Source organism: Manis pentadactyla, chromosome 2, assembly GCF_030020395.1.
Source record: "Manis pentadactyla isolate mManPen7 chromosome 2, mManPen7.hap1, whole genome shotgun sequence".
Taxonomy (NCBI): Eukaryota; Metazoa; Chordata; class Mammalia; order Pholidota; family Manidae; genus Manis; species Manis pentadactyla.
In genome coordinates this window covers 986489-1005965 of record NC_080020.1, presented here as the reverse complement: position 1 = coordinate 1005965, position 19477 = coordinate 986489, and the positions used below count along the sequence as shown (strand labels likewise).

The 19477-nt window shown below is 55.5% G+C and overlaps 1 protein-coding gene and 1 long non-coding RNA gene across 5 annotated transcripts in view; one reads left to right on the top strand and one right to left on the bottom strand.

Annotated features, from left to right (window-relative positions):
- Positions 1 to 2366, top strand: part of ATP7B (ATPase copper transporting beta) — a 67799-nt gene extending 65433 nt beyond the window's left edge. For all 3 annotated transcript variants that reach the window (XM_057489236.1, XM_036904857.2, XM_036904856.2), the window contains exon 21: positions 78 to 2366. In XM_057489236.1, the coding sequence (XP_057345219.1) occupies positions 78 to 345 (268 nt within the window). In that variant the 3' untranslated portion in view covers positions 346 to 2366. The remainder of the gene's footprint in view (positions 1 to 77) is intronic.
- Positions 1605 to 12515, bottom strand: LOC118922293 (uncharacterized). Of its 2 annotated transcripts, none has more exons than XR_008992815.1 (4): positions 12129 to 12515; positions 9696 to 9768; positions 8769 to 8938; positions 1605 to 1718 (listed from the first exon to the last, which is right to left on the bottom strand). It is a non-coding gene; the product is annotated as an uncharacterized LOC118922293 (long non-coding RNA). The 2 variants fall into 2 exon arrangements; XR_008992814.1 differs by lacking the exon at positions 1605 to 1718 and adding an exon at positions 4231 to 7608.
- Positions 12516 to 19477: the final 6962 nt, after the last annotated feature.

Below are 19477 nucleotides of genomic sequence, written 5' to 3'. Positions count from 1 at the left end.
TGAGGGGCCTTCCCCAGGCTTCCAAAAAAAGCGTGTGTCCACGATGGCTCACATGCTCTGGGGTTCTCGCTTCACAGCTATAAGAAGCCTGACCTGCAGAGGTACCAGGCCCAGGCCCAGGGCCGCCTGAAGCCCCTGACCCCGTCGCAGGTCAGCGTGCGCGTGGGCATGGACGACCGGCGGTGGGACTCGCCCCGGGCCACGCCCTGGGACCAGGTCAGCTACGCCAGCCAGGTGTCCCTGTCCTCCCTGCGGTCCGACAGGCTGTCTCGGCACAGCGCTGACGACGGTGGGGACAAGTGGTCTCTGCTCCTGAGCGACAGGGATGATGAGCAATGCATCTGAAAGCCCCGGGCGCGGGCAGCTGTCGGGCCGCCTGGGGACGAGGCTCGGCCGGAGGGCGCAGGTCACAGCGGCTGCAGGCGTTGGAGCTCCTCTCTGCCTTGGGCCCTTCCGGCGTGGACACCGCCCGTCACCCTTCCCTGCGCGTGGCCTCTCCAAGGTCTGGCCCCCACGCAGGCCTGCCCTGCCTGCATCGCACGGGCCAGGGCAGGCCTCCTGGCCTCCCCGTGCTGCTGCCGTGGGCTTGCTCGGGGCCTTGCTGGGCTCGAGAGGCCCTCCAGCTCTCCTCAGACCTGGGCTTTAGAGTTTGGGGTGACGACGTAGGAAACAAGGAAAATCTCACCAGAACCAAGAACTCAGCCGGGTCTTTCCAGAACTCAGAAAGCCTTGGCATCGGGCTCCTTCTGACGACGTGCACTGTGTACCCGAGACCGTGGTCTACCTCGCTGCCCCCGTGTCCTCACGTGGGTCCCGTCATTGGGGGCAGGCCTCGTGGCCCTGCCACCGCCCCAGCCCTCTGCACGTGCCCCCATGTCTGCTCCGCCTGGGTCTGCGCCTCCCACACTGAGGGCTGGTTTCTCGCTCACACGTCGCTTCGCCATGGAGTCGGAGTGCGTGGCGTCTCACTCCACAGAAGGGGCTGCTGGTTTCAATGCCCAGCCGCAGTGGGGTGTCAGTCCAGAGGCTCGAGAAATCTGCAACCTGTCGGCCCCAGATGCTGGGGCCCCTGGGCACCCGTGGTGCATGAAACGGGTCCTATGTGGGAGATGTGTGCCTCGGGAAGCCTCGGCCACACAGTCGGCGCCGTGATGGGCCCTCACGGAGTGCAGCAGAGGTCTCCCGTCAGCGGTGCCCGGTGCTGTGCGGCGCCCACATCGCCACGAGCCCCCGCCTCTGCTCCCTGTGTTGGCACCGTGTGAGAGCGCGGACGCAGCTCCCCAAAGGGGAAGCCCACATGGGACTTGGGGTGCCTCTGGTGCATGACGTCAGAGGGGCAGGGGTGGGGCTCGGACCCTGGGGCTGGAGGTGACGGGGCCACGTGGGTGCAGACCCGTAGACTCGGAATACATTTTCAGGTGAAGCCCTCAACACGGAGTGTGGTTTCAGTTATTTATTGAGCACAGTGATTTTCCAGGGACAGTGTAAGCACTCTGTCCAGCAGACCAGCTGAGTCGTGTGTCCGGCTGTCACCACGAATTCTGTTTGCTTGATGAGAATAAGCAGGAAAGAAGCCTTTGCCCCTGGGAAGCGAACTGCCATCTGACGGGCTCCTCGCGTCGGCTCGGAATGGGATTCGGTCGCAAGGTCGACTCGCCTTTGCCCGGGACGGTTCGTTCCCCGTTTTGCGATACTGAGTTTCTGCGGGGTCTCGTCCTCTCAAACCGAGTGCGGGGCCTGTTTTCATTGTTTCCCCTCCTTTCCCTCCCCAGCCCCGTCCTGCTCTGTGTCCGCGTCCCTTGTGTCCTCTGTGCATCCCTGGCTGTGCTCTGGGGATGTTTCTTGTTTTCTGACTAGGCTATTCACTGTCTAAAGAATCTGATTGTATTGATTTTTCAAAAAGCTTTTAGGGTCATAAACATGTTTATAGGGACATGAAAATATTTATGTAATTGTACAGAATACAACCTTTTAGTTCAAAGAGTAAGAATTTTTTGTCAGATATAAGAACAGTTCTTCGAAAACTTTCCATGCTATATTAGAATAAAGTTTCTTTTCACCTAAAAGCCCGCCTCAGCTGCCTGTGTCTGAGCCAGCAGCACCGCCCTCAGCAGGGGTGCCTGGGGCCAGCGCTGCTGGGCCTCTGCGGAGGGCAGAGGTCGGGGCTGCCTCCACGCGGGCTGCGAGGGCGCCAGAGCCCCCGATCTGCATCCCGCGCCTGGGAAGCCCTCTCCCCAGTGCCGGGCCCGCCTCGGTGGTGTGTGGGGAGAACTCTGAAGGGCCACCACCCCGTCGGGGTCTGTCCCACAGGGCCAGACACGGGCCTGGAAGACACCTTTAAGACGCAGGCCTCTTGTGCAGGGGGCAGTTCTCAGATGCATGCATTTTAATCAGACGTGCTCTGTTTTGGGTTCCTTGGCCCTAAAGGAGTGGAGCAGGGGGCGGGGGGGCAGTAGACAAGTCTGGACTGAGGGACTCAGCTAGGAAGGCTCTTGGAGTGGGGTGGGTCTTAAGTGAGCAACACCTGAATGTGAAGTGATAGAGTGATTCATCGTGCAAACCAGGACACGTTGAAGAGTGAAAGGAGGTGCTACTAGTAAGTGTGCCAGGACAGCGGGCCTAAACCAGGACTTCCCAGCAGAATGGGACATGCCATCACCTTCCTCCAGGGGAAATAGACATTGTGGCAGCGTCACCGTCATGCTGTCCCTTGGGAACCGCGCCCTGATTGGAGGTTCCGCAGACGTGTATGCGATGTGGCCTTCATCAGACTTCAAGAGCCCGCCCACCCCCCATGACACCCTGACACCGGCACTCAGAGCCATTGAAGTGACCATCCTGTGGTTCAGCAGGAGCACATGGATGGAGAGCCAGTCAGGGCCCATGCCATCTGCTGGTGCCTCACAGGGCCTTCCCGCGTGCCCCGGGGGACTTCGTGCCAGCCGTGCTCCCTGCATTTTTCTGGATGCCCAGGGATGGGAGTTTCATGTTGTGAATGTGTCGCTTGTGGAAAGGCTGATACCACTTTGGGATGGGTTTCCATTTCTCAGGAAACAGATGCTTTCTAAACTTGAGCAAATCCCCCCGATATGATTCCACATGTGCCAGAATAAGCCACAGCACCTCCCTGTTCCTGGTAAGTCTTCAGTCTTTGAGTCCTTGGAGAAGAGTCGTGATGGGATCGCCTTTTAAGTAAATGAATGTAATAATCTAGTATTTTGGGGAAAAAAAAGGCACCTGGAAATTGACATGTCAGAACATAGATACTTAATTGTTCTGCTAGTTTACTAAGAAACAAAGATGAAATAAATGTGACCGTTATTTTAAGAAACTCTAGACCAAAATCAGACTGCCAACTAGGTTAATTAGAAGATTATTTGAGTTACGGAAGGGAATTCTTTTTTTGCTTTAAAAAGTTAATGCTAACATTTCAGGAGATAAATTCCCTAACACATATAAAATTCTTCTTGAATTAGAAGTTTTTTTTGCACACTTTTTCTTTTTCTTTTTTGTTCAATACATTTATTAAATGTGGTTCCCAGTGCCATAGATCATCAATAGCCATTTTCTTCAGAATCTTGAGATTTATATTTTAAGCAACTGAAACACTTTTATGTGAAACAAATGGAACTTCTTTGATGATATGAAATGAACTATCTTGGTTTATATACTCTTCAAATAGATATTTTCTCATTTAGGTGCATCTGTGTTTTGTGACAGGTGGGTCCCTGGTACCCATGTCCACATCAGTTCCTTAGGAAGTTCTGTTAAATATTTTCATGGAAAGTGCTCTACATAGTGCTAAAATTTTCAGTACGTTCTAAACCTTTTCGATTTCTTTATCCTCATTCTGATAGCATTTTGGGGAGTTTTAAGTTTTCAAATGCTTAATATATGTAACTGATTGTTCTAAATTTCTTCCTCATTAGTAATCACAAATTTTCTCCACTTAAACCACAAGTTGTTTCTTTTTTTTAATCTTTTATTATTATTAAGGTATAATTGATATACACTCTTATGAAGGTTTTACATGAAAAACAATGTGGTTACTACATTCACCCTTATTATCGAGTCCCCCACATATACCCCATTGCAGTCACTGTCCATCAGTGTAGTAAGATGCCACAGAGTCCCTACTTGTCCTCTCTGAGCTACACTGTCTTCCCCATGAACCCACACCATGCGTACTAATCATAAAACCCCTCAATCCCCTTCTCCCTGTCCACCCGCCCACCTTCCCTCCCTCACTCCTTCCCTTTGGTCACCACACTAGTGAAATCATTTGGTACTTGTCTTTCTCCGCCTGGCTTATTTCACTGAGCATAATACCCTCTAGCTCCATCCATGTTGTTGCAAATGGTAGGATTTGTTTTCTTCTTATGGCTGAATAATATTCCATTGCGTATATGTACCACCTCTTCTTTATCCATTCATCTACTGATGGACACTTAGGTTGCTTCCATATCTCGGCTATTGCAAATAGTGCTGCGATAAACATAGGGGTGCATCTGTCTTTTTTAATCTGAGAACTTGTTTTCTTTGGGTAAATTCCTAGGAGTGGAATTCCTGGTTCAAATGGTATTTCTATTTTTCGTTTTTTGAGGAACCTCCATATTGCTTTCCACAATGGTTGAACTAATTTACATTCCCTCCAACAGTGTAGGAGGGTTCCCCTTTCTCTGCATCTTTGCCAGCATTTGTTGTTCCTAGTCTTTTTGATGTTGGCCATCCTAACTGGGGTGAGGTGATACCTCATTGTGGTTTTCATTTGCATTTCCCTGATGATTAGCGATGTAAAGCATTCTTTTCATGTGCCTGTTGGCCATCTGAATTTCTTGTTTGGAGAATTGTCTGTTCATATCCTCCACCCATTCTTTAATCAGGTTATTTGCTTTTTGGGTGTTGAGTCATGTAAATTCTTTATATATTTTGGATGTTAACCCCTTGTCGGATTACAAATATATTCTCCCATACTGTAGGATGCTGATGGTGTCCTTTGCTGTACAGAAGCTTTTTATTATGATGTAGTCCCACTTGTTCATTTTTGCTTTTGTTTCCCTTGCCCAAGGAGATGCGTTCAGGAAAAAGTTGCTCATGTTTATATTCAGGAGACTTTTGCCTATGTTTTTTTCTAAGAGTTTTATGGTTTCATGACTTACATTCAGGTCTTTGATCCATTTCGAGTTTACTCTTGTGTCTGGGGTTAGACAGTGATCCAGTTTTATTCTCTTGCATGTAGCTGTCCAGTTTTGCCAACACCAGTTGTTGAAGAGGCTGTCATTTCCCCATTGTATGTCCATGGCTCCTTTATCATATATTACTTGACCATATATATTTAGGTTAATGTCTGGAGTCTCTATTCTGTTCCACTGGTCTGTGGGTCTGTTCTTGTGCCAGTACCAAATTGTCTTGATTACTGTGGCTTTGTAGTAGAGCTTGAAGTCAGGGAGCATAATTCTCTCTGCTTTATTCTTCCTTCTCAGGATTGCTTTGGCTATTCTGGGTCTTTTGTGCTTTCATATGAATTTTAGAAATATTTATTCTGGTTTGTTGAGGAATGTCATTGGTATTTTGATAGGAATTGCATTGAATCTGTATATTGCTTTAGGCAGGATGGCCATTTTGACAATATTAATTCTTCCTAGCCAAGAGCATGAGATGAGTTTCCATTTGTTAGTGTCCTCTTTAATTTCTCTCATGAGTGTCTTGTAGTTTTCAGGGTATGTCTTTCACTTCATTGGTTAGGTTTATTCCTAGGTATTTTATTCTTTTTGATGCAATTGTGAATGGAACTGTTTTCCTGATTTCTCTTTCTGCTAGCTCATCATTAGTGTAAGGAATGCAACAGATTTCTGTGTATTTTGTAAATTTTAAATGAATTTCTAGAGCTGTGCATACATCAGTAGCTAGGTCGCAAAGGTCAGACATTCCCAATTTCTGATGGGCATGAATATCCTTGGGATGTTGCAGAAATCTTCACCTTGGGCTAGACAGGGACAATTAAATACACCTGTAAAAGTGGCAAATATTGCCTTTCCAGAAATGGCTTTATTTCCTTCCCCCCTTCCTTCTCCTATTTATATCTTATTTCACAACAAATTTGGAGGGTTTTTAAATACTGCATTTGACACAATGAAATAAAAGGAAAATATATAATTGAAAATAGAAGTATAAGAAAAGCTGAGGTGTTGAGAAAGTAGAAGTTCTCAACCTTTTTTTCCTACCCAAACCAGTAGGTTCTCACCTCAAAGGGAATGGTGAAGAAGGGTGCTCACTGGCATAGGTACCCACCTCCCCCACCCCACACCCATCCCGCTCACTGGCATACGTACCACCTCCCCCGCCTTGCCTTTGCAATGAATGATACCAGTCATGGGCCATGAATAATTGCAAAAACCTGGACTAAAGTCCCTGGCTTAGCATTCCCCCACCACCAAAGCAGTAAGGCAAAGGGGAAGCTGCCTTACGAGCGGCACGTGCCAGTTAAGTAAACAGACAGCCCTGCAGGAGAAATGTGGCTCAGGTCTGACAGGCTGTTCACGCGATCCCGTCCAAGGGGCGTAGAGTGGCTCCGTGGGAGGCGGCTTCTGCGCGGTGTACACGCCGCAGGCTCTGCGTGGTAACTCGCCAGGGCCTCCTGCGGGCGGTGAGGGGGCTGTGGGCAGGGACATCTCAGGGACGAGTTGGGGCCGAGGCCCGCGGTCCATGGCTGCGACTCTGGGGGTCCAGCTCGATCTCCAGGTGATGTCCGGACTGTCTGGGAGGTGACAGGCTGCACGCCTTTCAAGTGGCCCCTGTTGGTACTGCCCCCCTCATCTGGGCTTCTGATGGAAGAGGGGCGCAGGAAGCTCATGGGGTGCCTGCTGGCAGGCCCTGGGGCCCAGACATTCTGCCTCCGGGCACGTGGGTGACCCAGGCCTGCAGGAATGGGGGAAACGACCGCGGTGACCCCTGGCCTGAACTTCCCGCGGGTTATGAAAGCTCAGAGAACAAATCCACCCGCTGGGAGCGGGAATCAACAGGCCCCATCCAGGAAAGACGACAGCAGATGTGAACTATGTACTGAAGTCACTCAAAACCGTTTTGTTCCTATTCCTTGCCTGAACCTGAACAGATGGCAGTTGGAAGTGGGAAAAATGGGGCCCTCGCCCTGGAGTCGGCACAGCGGGGGGCCAGGGGGCCCTGGCGCCTCAGTGAGCCGCCAGAGCCACCCGGGGGCTTGTTCACAACGCGGACTCTTGGCCCCCAGAGGGTCCGACGCTGCGACCAGAGAGCCACCCGTGCACCCCCGCCCATGCAGGAGGCACGGCCGGGGCCAGGGCTGCCCTGTCCTGGCTGTGACCACGAGGCCAGTATGATGTCACTAACAGTACCTCATGTTGTCCCATATGCTTCAGCATGTAAGAGGCGAAGTGGCCGATGGCTTTTGTTTTTGTAGAAATGAATCTTCGGCTTCATTTCCTCATGGGCATTTATCATTCCTGGTGCAATAAGCGTGGCACGATTGTCCTTCCGCGTCCCCCCTGAGTACCCTGGGAGATAATTCTCCAGGCCCAGGGGCATCTTCCCTCGTCGCTGCTTCCAGGAGGATCACCACGGGCATAGACTCTGTACACAGAAGCCGACACCCATCAAGGGCCTGTTCTAGGCAAAGTTTGTTCCATAGAACTCAAGATCCACAGGTGAGTAAATGAGTTTACAGTGGAGATTCTAGAAAAATAAATCAATAGAAAACCCTTCCTACTGATTCCAGTGGTAATTTCTCTTTCTATGAGTATGGCACCAAGAAGAAAACAAATCCCTCTTCAATACAGACCAAATTTCAGACAGTTCACTTTTCAGGTCAGCCTGGCAGCAGCAGCCAGGTGAGCTTGGGAATCCTGGGAGACAGCATTTTGCTCTCACTAGCAGAGGTGAAATAGGAGGTGGTTATTTTCAAATACAGCTTCTATTGTTTGCTCTAGAACACTTCCTTTGTTGACTTTTAAAGTTTAAAGCTTTCTTACTGCATTATATGGAAGTTCCACTTCATCAGCAAAGAAGTGGCACCTTGTCCTTTCTGCCTGCTTACACCACACTGGGTGTGTACCAGGGGTTTGCGCATGTGGCAGGTTCTACTCAGGCTCCTAAAAAGTCTTGTGACTCAAAATGCCTCTGTCCTGATTACCCCTGATTCACCCCATTGGTGAGAGCGGGAACCCTTGCCCTAAAGAGCGTGAGATGGCCTAACACATGACAGCTGCTGGAGAGACGAGACTGACAGCATTTCATCACAGCTGGGGGGTGGACAGCACGCAGGGACAGAGGGAACAAGGGCTGTAAGGGGCCCTGCACTGTAGTGAGCAGAGGACAGGGTGACCTCTGGTTCCCATGGGAGGGTGTGATTGGCTTGTGTGCATAATGTCAGGGTCTGGGTGGGGGACATGTCTGAGAGGGGACCTAGGCTGGTGGAAAGCCTTTCCGGCTGGGTGGGGGACACGTCTGGTGAGACTCACGGTTATGCCTTTGGGCCCCTGTGAAGCTTAGAGACGTTGAGGCAGTTGGTAGAGTTTTAGGTCTTACCATACACCCCCCAAGAGCAATTCCTGACTTGAATTTGGTCACATCCCTGGGTTACTTAGTCCTGGATTCAAATTTGACTTCGAACTTGCTCAACAACAGAAGCAGAAAGGGAGATACAATGAATGATAATACACACTATCCATGAAGTTTCGAAAAAAATGCAAAAGAGCCCCCCACAGCCTCAACACCCCGGTTAGGACACTCACCTTCTCCTTCCTGAATGGCTGTGCCCCAGGTGGGCAGCATGGAGCTCCTCCAGCCGTCTCACCATTTTCCCAATTACAAACATCTTGCAATCTGATTGGATTCTTCAAACCAATTTTTCTACTCTTTACTTCCTCATTTGAATATTTCAGCCTTTAAAGTGTTCTGTAGCCTGTACTTTTTCATGGCAGAAAAATAAAGGCATTTTGCAAATCAGTTTATCGTTTGTGAGTCTGTTTAAAGGAAGGCAGCTGCAGTTTAGCTCCAGCTCTGGGGAGAGGGGCTGTGGCCCAGATCCCCTGGGACCCCTGTGTGAGCCCAGGTGACTGACCCGGCCATGGCGGCTGCTGCACGTGGCTCCCACGAGAGCCATGCCTGCAGGCGGGCCCTGCTGACTGCAGCCAGCTTGCTGGGAGGCGCATGCGGGTTCACCACACGTGCCACCACAGCACGGTTGTAGAAGTCCCCCTGCTTTGGGGCAGGCAACCTCTGTGGGGTCGCTTAGGCTCCAGGGCCTCCGGGGGACCCAGCCAGGCTTCCCCAGGGGCCACACCCCTCCCCGCTTCCTTCTGTCTTCCTCACCTGCATTCTAGTTTCCCAGGGACTAGCCACTCCCCCCCCCCACCCCCGTGAATCACTTCACTTAAGTCCCGCCCCAGAATCTGCCCCCAGGGCAGCCAACTGCAGGTTTCCTCCATCACCAGGGTCACACGAGGCCGACCCACCTACCCACGGCCCAGCTCAACACCCAAGTGCCTAACTATCAGACAGTGGCGAAGGCTAAGGAAGAGGTTGGACCTCCGCATGTTTTTTATTTGAGTAAGTAATTCATTCCCATTGTATAGAATTCAGAGGCACGGGTGGGAATCCTGTGTGAACTGCGTCCATCGCAGCCCTGCTCCCGTGCCAGAAGCCGGGGCCCCACTGACCTCTGGGTGACGGTGTGGGCCTGCACAGGAGGATGCTATCTGCCACGTACGTCTTTCCTGGGCTGATTATCTCCTGTTAGTGTGAACCCCAGAAAACAGTCGTCTTGGGGCTCTTAAAAGAATTTTGTGATTAAGGCTGGGAGCCCCCCACCCCTTCTTGTCGTTAAGGAAGAGACGAGCCCCTTAATCCAGGCACAGGCGGGCCGGGCCCCCTGCATGATCTACGCTGAGAAGTAAGGTCAGCGTCGGACACCCTGCCAGCACCCCGCCTCACCCTCCCCTCCTCAGCCCTTCCCGGTTGCTTTCCGTCCCTCTCCCGCCCCCCCCCGGCCGGCGCTCACCGGACACGACGAGCGGTGCCCCGGCTCCTCTGGATGTATGACTTACGGTTATTCATCGCACCACCTAAGTGGTTTTGCCAGGTAAAAATATTAAGGCGTCGCTGCCATTATAACCTTGTCTTCCATGATCTCATTGGCAGCTGGCGTTGCCATGACAATGGGCTGGAGGAAGCGGTACTGAGCTTCAGTGGAGGGTGGGATGCTGGTGTGTGTGTGGCGCACGCTGCCCCTTGTGTATATCTGTTATATAGGACGCCTGGGATTCTTAGTCCACGGTGCCCGCTGCCCTGCCCATGTGGGCACAGTCAGCCGCCAGGCTCTAAATCAGCTGCAGGGTCACTTCTTTGGCTTCTGAGCGGGAAACTGGAACCAGGGACATAGAAGGAAGGAATACTGTAGAGGCTTCCCACCCACATGGAATGAAGCAACTACACCCACTTAATGTTGCTCTTGAAAGTATGTCAGGCCTAACTTATTTAACATTTTTATGTTATTTTCTTCTTAGACATAAAAACTCATCTGGACAGGGCCCGTATCATCTACTTGATCCCCTTTTCATTGACATTTAAAAAAAAAAGGTCCACAGCGGCCAAGTGACTCATCCCCATACGGAGTGGTGCAGGGGTCAGGCTGCCCGCTGAACGCGGCTCCTGCGTGGATTTACTGAGTCAGCAGCCGTGTGATCTGCCCAAGCCGCGGTCTGCTTATCTGTTAAGTGGGGACAGTAGTGAGAACCTTCCTCGGTCACTGGAAGGATCAAGTGAGTTAATCCACACCGCTTGGCACGCGTTCAGCCCTCAGTTTGGTCACTATTAATCCCTGTCACACTGGGAACCGGTGGCAGAAGCAGGCCTGAATATCCAGCTCAGCTGACTCCTGAATCGGAGGCTTTTCCCATTAATCCTGTTTCTTTTTGTGTATATGCTGCTTGTCACCCAGGGGAGAGTGGAAGTCCCTTTTGAGACAGGGGTTTTTGTCTTAAAATCTCCTATGAGTCGTGTGTGGTACACACACTCGGCACCCTGTGGGTACCTGGTGATCTGAGATTAACATCACATGCTTCATGCACTTACAGAACACGCATCAGATGTACACGGCACGGCTGCAGTGTCGGCACAGAAAGGAATGAGAAAACATGAGGGAAGTGAACATTTTTTGATCCCCGCTGAAACCAGGCATTTTGCTAAGTGTATCACAAGTGTGCTTTATCATCACAACAGCCTGGAAGTGATCACCTTCATTTCCATCATACGGATGAGAAAACTAAGACGGTCATGCAGCATGCCGGGTCCACAGGGCAGGTTAGGGGCTGAGTCTCCACCCACCCCTGGACTTCAAGGTGCTGCTGCTGCCCTCTACAGACTCTGGTTCAAAGAAATTTACCACCCACTCCATGAGCAAAAAGCATGTTTCCTGAGGAGGTGAGAAGAATTCAGATCAGACTGACACCTTGTCTGTCACTGGCACAAAGTAGAATGTGCACGGTACAAGTGTGTAACCCAGCCTAATGGGACAGGCACTGGAAGTCGCAGCAGGCTGGTGGCTTTGCAGAACCCCACTTACTTAAACCTCCTTCGACACTGTCAGGAAGAAGGGCGATGCGGCAGAGCCTCACGGTCCCGTCGAGAGCAGCAAACTGTTCTGGGGAAATTTACTGCAGAAGTTATTCTGAAGTAAACACACACCCACTTGGAGGGGCAGTGGTCCTGTATCCTAGGTAATGCGCCATTCACCCAGCTGGTCTCTGCACATCTTACATAGTAAGAGTGGCTCAGTCTCTGGGTGAGCTGGGAAACCAGGACAGGATTTAACCGAGTGACCCATCCTCCCCGGGAGTGAGGGATGGAGGTCAGATAGGGACAGGGTGCCTGCCTTGTAAGGGGGCCCGGGAGGGGGCTGGACGACTCGATGGGGTCTAGGACGCACAGCCACCGCTTCTCTCTACTTATACTGTGTGTTTATTCGGGCTTGGGCAGGCAGGGGAGAGGGCGGGGAAGTTGATGAAGGTTTGGAGAAGATAAACGGGCTCTGCCTGGCACTGCACGGAGCTGCACAACTAGTAGCAAACTTCGGAATTCGTAGTCTGACTTACCTATCCGGTGGGAGACCCAGCTCTGGCCTGCCAGCCGTGACACTGTGCTCCGTCCCCAGCCTGCCCCATCGCACCTGCTGGAGAGGGGAGATGTGCCTCGGCTGAGTTACTGGGGCATTACGTCAAGAATGATGTGCAGGAAGTTGGAACATGCTAGTTATTACAATAACCCCCATGATAAAACCCAACGCATGGGAAAATCTTTCTGGCAGCATTAACCCTCATCTTTTTATTCCGCGTAATTTTCTAGGTAACCTACTCCCAGGAAGTGCGGTGCGGTACCGTCTGCATCCCAGCCACACCCAGCAGACAGGTATTTCCCCAACACGGACTGACGGCGGGGTTCCCCCCAGGAGTGACTATGGTCCTCCAGTCGGCCCGCAGCAGCAGGGCCCTCAACCTACCCTCAGGGGCCGGGCCGGGGGCAGGCGCAGGGTCAGTGTCAGGGACCGAGGCCAGGGGCAGGCGCAGGCGCAGGGTCAGGGTCAGGGGCTGGGGCCGGCGGCAGGCGCGGCGTCAGAGTCAGGGGCCGGAGGCAGGGGCAGGCGCAGGGTCAGGGTCAGGGGCTGGGGCCGGGGGCAGGCGCAGGGTCAGGGTCAGGGGCCAGGGGCAGGGTCAGGGTCAGGGGCCAGGGGCCGGGGGCAGGCGCAGGGTCAGAGTCAGGGGCCGGGGCCGGGGGCAGGCACAGGGCCCGGCGTTCCCTACGGCACGGCGCCCGCGAGCCAGCTCGGGGATCCCGCCGCCTTCCGCACGGAGAAAAGCCCGGGAGGAACCGCGGGCGGCTCCGAGGCCCTCTGGGTGGGGCGCGCCCCGCTGTCCTCCCCTCGCAGCGCCGGGGCCGCCGGCAGGGGCGGGGCCGTCCGGGGATCCCGCAGCGCGGCGCGGGCGAGCAGGGGTGGCGGGGACGCGCCCTTGACTTTACGCCCCTGCCGGACTCACCACTCGGCGGCGGCCTCCGCAGGCTGCCAGCCCCAGGCGCACGCGCGGCCCGAGGGTCCGGGCCTGGGAGCGCGGGGGGCGGAGCTGCGCCCGGGGGCGTGACGTGGTCCCGGTCCTGCGATCGGGGCGGAGCCTTGTGTGGGGCGGGGAGTGGGCGGAGCCACAGGGGGGGCCTGCCGCAGGGGGCGGGGTCCCGGTCCTGCGATCGGGGCGGGGACTTGCCTGGGGCGGGGAGGTGGGCGGGCCTCGCGTCCGGGGCGGAGCCACAGGGGTCCTGCGGAAGGGGGCGGGGCTTTGAGGTCCTCTGCGGGCGCCCCGCGCCCGGGGCTCCGGCTCGCGGCCTGCGGGCGTGCCGGGGTCCTGGCAGACTCGGGCTTAGTGCTTCCCGGGTAGACGCGCTTGCGGGCCGCGGCCTCTCGCGGCCGTCGGGCGGCCCGCGGGCCGAGGAGCTGGGCGCCGGAGGCGGAGGCCCCGAGCCCGCCCACCGCTGTGCTGCGGCGGCTTCGAGGGTGGAGGCGTCGGGGATGGAGGGCCACCCTTCCCATCTTAGGAGTCGCTAGGCTCGCGCGGTGGCTCGCACCCCCGTCTGCACAGCCGGAAAACGGGGCGGAATTAAGGACCCCGGATTCTGCGCTGGGGCCCAGGCTGGCGCCTGAGCAAAGCCCCGGAGAGCCGGTACGCGGAGACCCCTGCCTGCCCCGGGCGTTCGTCCTCAGGCAGCCGGGCGGGTCTGCATCCTCCAGATGCGCGGCTGCGCTGCGACCGGAGGCAGCCGCCACCCTGCGCTCCGAGTGGAGGCGGATCCAGGGCTGGGCCGGGCCGTGTGTCTCCGCGGGCCGCACGCCCGCAGCGGCCGCTGTTTGCGGGGTCTCGCCGCGTACTCAGCGTGCGGCACGGAGAGCAGGAGCCAGCTGTCCCCGCCCTCGAAGCAGGCTTCCGAAAGTCCCTCCCCGGCCTCTCCCGTGGGGAAGGAGGGGTGCGGACTTAAGTGTGTCTCCCAGTGTCGCGCGTTTAATGAATCGGAGGAAAAGATAACACCCTATTTTGATTCCTGTGTGATCCTGTAGTTTAGGTTTACAATGCTTTTTCTTGGCACACCAGGATTTTTATAAAGCTTCCGTGTCTTGGTCCCCTAGGCAGCAGGATCAAGTCACTATTTCCTGAACTTCCCTGAACCTAAGAATTACCTGGGGCGGTTGGACAGACCCCTGAGCCCCTAGCAGGTGTGGGTGGGACCTAAGCTAATCCACGTCGGGCGGACTGGGGCAAACAGGTACCTGGGAGCTCTTCCCTTGGTGACTCCTGCGGTCAGGGGTTCAAGAAACTGGCATAGTGGTTGCCTAGCTTGAATCGAAGTCACCTGGAGGAGGGTGGGAACCGCGGAGCGCGGGGCTCCACCTGGAACTGTCACAGGCAAAGGACAAATTTCTACACAATCCCAGGTGTTGGTCTCGGGGGGCGCCCTTGGGCATCACTGGCGAGGTAGAAGGTGCCCTAGGCTGGATGTTAAAAGAATGGAAAACCTTTGGCTTTATCACCTACTGTTATGGGACCCTAGGCGGGTCATTTGTCTCTGCTTTGAAAACTAGGGACTGATACAAGGAGTTCTGAGGATAAAATGCTTCCCAAAAAAGAGTGGGGGTGGGGGTGGGGATACAAAAAAGCTGTCTTATTAGCAGGTTGGATCAGAGTGGAATCCTGGTGTTGAAGGCAGAGAGACAAGGCTGAGGACAGAGGGAGGGCATGATGTGCCCTGCAGGCCAGCCTGGCGCCGCCCTCCTGGCACGATGCACAGCCTGGGGTCTGAGGGCGAGGTGTCATCCTCAGGAGCTGCCCCCAGCAAACCTGAGTGTCTCCGAGGCCGAGGTCTCTGCCTGCTAGTGCCTGGAGAGAAGCCTCCCAGCTCCTGGCCCTTGGGGAGAGGTCTTGGACCCAGTTCCCAGCCTCCTCTCTGCAGCCGCTCATCTGCCAGCTCTGCTGGGTTTGGGAAGCGCCCACTCCCTGCCACCAGGGCCTTCCCCTGACTGGGACCCTATTCATGGCCTCTCAGGCCCCTAATCCTGAGGAAACTCTCACCTCTGCAAGAAGTCTTTCACGGGGAGCCCCTCTCCTGTGCACACACACTTGTAGAGAAAGCAAATCTTCCAGCTTTATCCTTGGTCGTAGGTTAAAATGTGCTCAAAATCTAGTGATTTAAAGGACTATGGGACCAAATGAGGAGGTCCGTTTTGAATGTGGACAGTGTTCGTGTCACTGCTAATAATAGTAACCGTAATAGCTGCTCCTGCTCATTGAGCTCCTAGTTTATTCCAAGTGCCGACGAATGCCTTACATGTCGTTTCACCCAGGCTGCCCCCCGGCATCATTATCCCCTTTCTGCAGATGAGGGGTCAGGAGCTCAAAGATCAGGCCAACATGCGAGGTCGCACAGCTGCTGGAACCAGAGCTGCCATTTGCTTGATCTAAAGCCCTTGCCGTTGATGTTATTCTCAGTTTCAAGTCAGCCTCAGTGGAAGCTTTGGGACAGTCAGAAGGCTTGCTTGCCCCACGAACTGGGCCACCAGCAGCCAAAGCCACGGGAAGGGCTCTTGACTTTGAGACAAGGGGTGAAGATGCCCCGTGGCAAGGGCTTCCAAAGGAAATCCTTGGCCTCCACCGTGTCCAGGCGTGTCCTTGGCACTTGTGCTGCACCAGGGCACGGGGCAGGAGACCGGCTGCTGGCAGGCTGTGTGTAAGCGGGTTGTGGGAGGGCACCAGCTTCTTGAAGGATCTTCATGTCCTGCTTCGCAAGGGTGGAATCACTCGGCTCTCTGGGTGAGATGCCAGCGCTGAGACCCCAGCCTGCCAGTGTGGGAGAGCTCTGCCCTCGGGGCCTCCTCCTGCCCAGCCCAAACCCCCAGCCCCCATTCCGCCTCCACCGCTCTCAGCCAATTTCACAGCAGGAAATACTCCCCGAGTAAAGCTAGAAGGGGCAACTCCAAAGGTAGAGAGGCAGTTGGGCAGGAAGTCAGGGCTTTTATCCAGTCTGATGCCTTTGTGCACGTTAGAAAAGCACCTCCTCGGTATGCTTTGCTGTCACCTGCGGGAAGCCTCCTAATGCTGATGAAATCTCCCGCCACTGTGATCCAAATGGCGCCCCAGTGACACGCACCTGTGGCCTTGGGTGGGCCATTGCTTCCTCTGAGGTGGTACGGAGCTCAGACAACTCGAAGTTCTCCTCCATCCCCTGCTTGCACATCTCTCACCTCACCGTGGCCGTTCAGCAGCCAGGTGGGGAGGTCTGTCCCGCCATGCGATAAGCATGGGGCTCAGGGTCCTCTAAGGTCCTCTTCTTTCTACCCCCAAAAGGGGAAGATGGCAAACTCATTCATTTATCAGAGGGGCTTTTGAGGGGGGCACATCCAGGTATCAGAAGGAGTCAGAGAAAAGCAGCTTGGATGCCAAATTGCTAGAATCTCCAAATATTTTCCAGAGTTCAGAACACTAATTGTACAGGAAACAAGCCCCGAGAATGTGGTAGTGCTCCTGAGACCAGGGAGGAAAGCAGGTGGCCAAGGAGTCGCTGTGCGAAGGGCTGGGAGAGAGCAGTGATGCCCACACTAAAATCAGGCTGCTCCCCACCGGGGTCTGCACTCTGCCTCCCGCAGCCATTCGCTGCCTCCAGGAGTCTGCACCCAAGGACTTTGTCCCTGGCGACTGGGAGGTCCAAGTTTCTGGAGAGCCTTCCAGGTCACTGGAGGGAACCGCGGTATTGGGGAAGCGACTGCCTCTGAAGTAGCCAAGCCAAGCCCGCTAACCATTTCTCTGCTGGACCCCGAGGCCAGTCCGCGACCAGGGAGAGCGCCCCACGTCACAGGTGGTCAGCACAGGCCCAGCCAGCGTGGCCAGGGGTCCTGCACCAGGATCTCATGGAGACTGACAGCACCACCAGCTTTCTGAGCCGGGCACTGAGCTTCAGGCAAGAAGCAGAGAGAGCAAGCCACTGGAGGGGCCTCTCCTCAACGCTTAGTCCACAGGAGGGCTCGGGTCCTGGCTGCCCAGCGTGCAATGAGGGGTGCAGCCAGCCCTGGGCGCCAGAGTTACGGGGGGAGGTAAACGCCACGGATACCTGGTCCCCAGCGCATGTCTTTGCAGTGAGAATCTGGGGCTGGGGTGGGGTGGGAGACTGCTTAGGTCGTGGGCCCTACGTAAGAACTGGTGCCCAAAAACCTGGGGAGAGGAGGGCATTGAACTTCTCCCCCCTGCCGGGTGCTCTGGTGTCCAGCATCTAGGGTTAGAGCAGCAGGTGGGTGGGGGGGGGGTGCTCCTGTTTCTCTTCTCTAACCTCGACTCCCTGGATGCCCCGAGAAGTCTTCCACCGGGTTAAATGCAGAAGTTCCTGCAGGAACTCACCTGCCCTGGGTCACCAAGTGGCCCTGGGGTGGCTAGAAAAATCTGCCCTGTCTCTCCAAAGCCTCTTCTCCAGGAAAAATGGATGTTTCAGTAGAAGCGGAGGAAATAGGCTGGGAACTAATTATTTTTCAAGATGCTCATGAAGTTTTATTTTTTTCTCTAAGATCAAGTTAGTCATTTTCCAGGGGAATATCATACCATTTGGAGCTGTATTTAATTATCTGCCAGTGTGAGGATTAAGCGCATCTCAGCAACTGCGAGACAAACTGAAGTGTCTCGGGGAGGAGGGGAAAGCAGACGGGCTGGTTATGTGGCTGGCCTGTAGCTTCCCCTGAAACAGACCCTGGGTAATAAAGCGGGCTCTTCTGAGTGAAGACAGCAGTTTAGTGACCTGCTGCAGCCAGGCGCCTCCTTAAATAAAACATGGCCTTTGCTGGGAGAGTCTGGGTGCCATTTATGGATTCAACCATTCAGTGCATATTTATCGAGTCCCTGCTGCATGTTAGGTCAGCGCTTCTCAACCTGGGTAAACATCAGACACACCTGAGGAGCTTTGCAAACATACCCAGGCCTGGGGTCATTATCTGGTCCTTTCGAAACTCCCCAGGTGGGTCTGGAGTACAGCCAGGTTGAGACCTTGTGTCAGGTACTATGAGGGATGCCAGGCACGCAGGGGTGATGTGTTCAGACCCTTTACAGAACCGGGGTGTATTATTCAGGGCTCGGCATCAGGCCGCCCAGGCAGGCAGGAGGGCAGGCTCCCGGATCGCCGCACTGTGGCACCTGCCGCTGTCACCTGCGGGGCCCAGCCATCCAGATGGTCCAGGACATCCCAAGCGCAGGTGTGCCTTCTGTGAGCCCGAATGTCTTGATTCTGCATTTGGAAAAGCTGGTCTCTGGGGCGAGAGAGCCCGCAGGAGCCCGCGGTGGTTTCGTTGGCGTCCACCAGATGGCACAGTCCACCTGGTCTGCAGAGCTCAGGACCCAGGGCAAGAGGCGATCAGCAGGGCGAGCGGAGGGCAGGCGGGCTGCCCCTCGCCCCTCCGGCTGGGATTTCTTGCCCCCGGGGTCACTCCTGGGGCTGGGCGGGCACTGGCTTGTGTCTGTGCCTCTGCTTCGCAGGCAGCCTCAGCGACGGAGAGCAGAAGCCGCGGGGTTTCAGTAGCTGGGTTTCACCCCACTTCCCCCCGCTGCCTGGGAGGGCAGCAGGCAGGGGCCCGTCCCTGCGGCGGAGACATCACCGCGGGCGACGCTTCCACCCCGAAGGGGCCCACGTCCCTGAGACACAGCAGGGGCGACGCAGCCGAGCTGTAGATGACCTCGCGGCCTTCCGGGAAAGCGGACGGCAAACATCTGGGGCTTCCTGGGGGCCGTTCCCCATGAGAGCTTGGGGCTGCCCCACGTGGCGAGGCTTCCTCTTCTGGGAGCCGAACCAGGCCTGGCGACATCGCTTGCGGAGCCCAAAGCAAAATGAAAACGTGGGACCCGTGTGCACGGTGTTTGGGTTTTCAAGACGGCGATGGCAGGGCCCTGCGGCACGTGCGGGGCCTGTGCACCTGCACAGGCGCACCCCGTGGGCGGGCCTCGGGCGGAGGACCCCGGCCCCCGCGGAGCGGTGGGGAGGAGGCCCCGGGCACGGCCCTCGGCCCTCCGCCTTCCGCCCGCGGCCTGCTCCTCCCCCCCGACCCCCGAGCATGCTTCCCCGGCGGAGGGGCCTGCGGAGGGGCGGGCACCCCGCTTCCTCGGGCTTGGGCCGGGGCCGAAGAAGAAATGCTCCCGTCGAGAAGGAAATATTTTGCATCTGCTCGTGCGAGTTAATTTTTCAAACACCGCTTGCAGAGCAGGAGGCTGCCCGCCTCCCTTCTCCCCAGACCCGCGGGCGCGCCGCCGGAGGCCTTACGGAGGCTCGGGGCCGAGCGCCGCGGGGTCCGGGGCCGCACCCCGCACCCAGCCCCCCCGCCCCAGACGCTGTGGCCTGGGCTGCGCTTCTGACAGCGAGTCGATGCGGGAAACGCCGC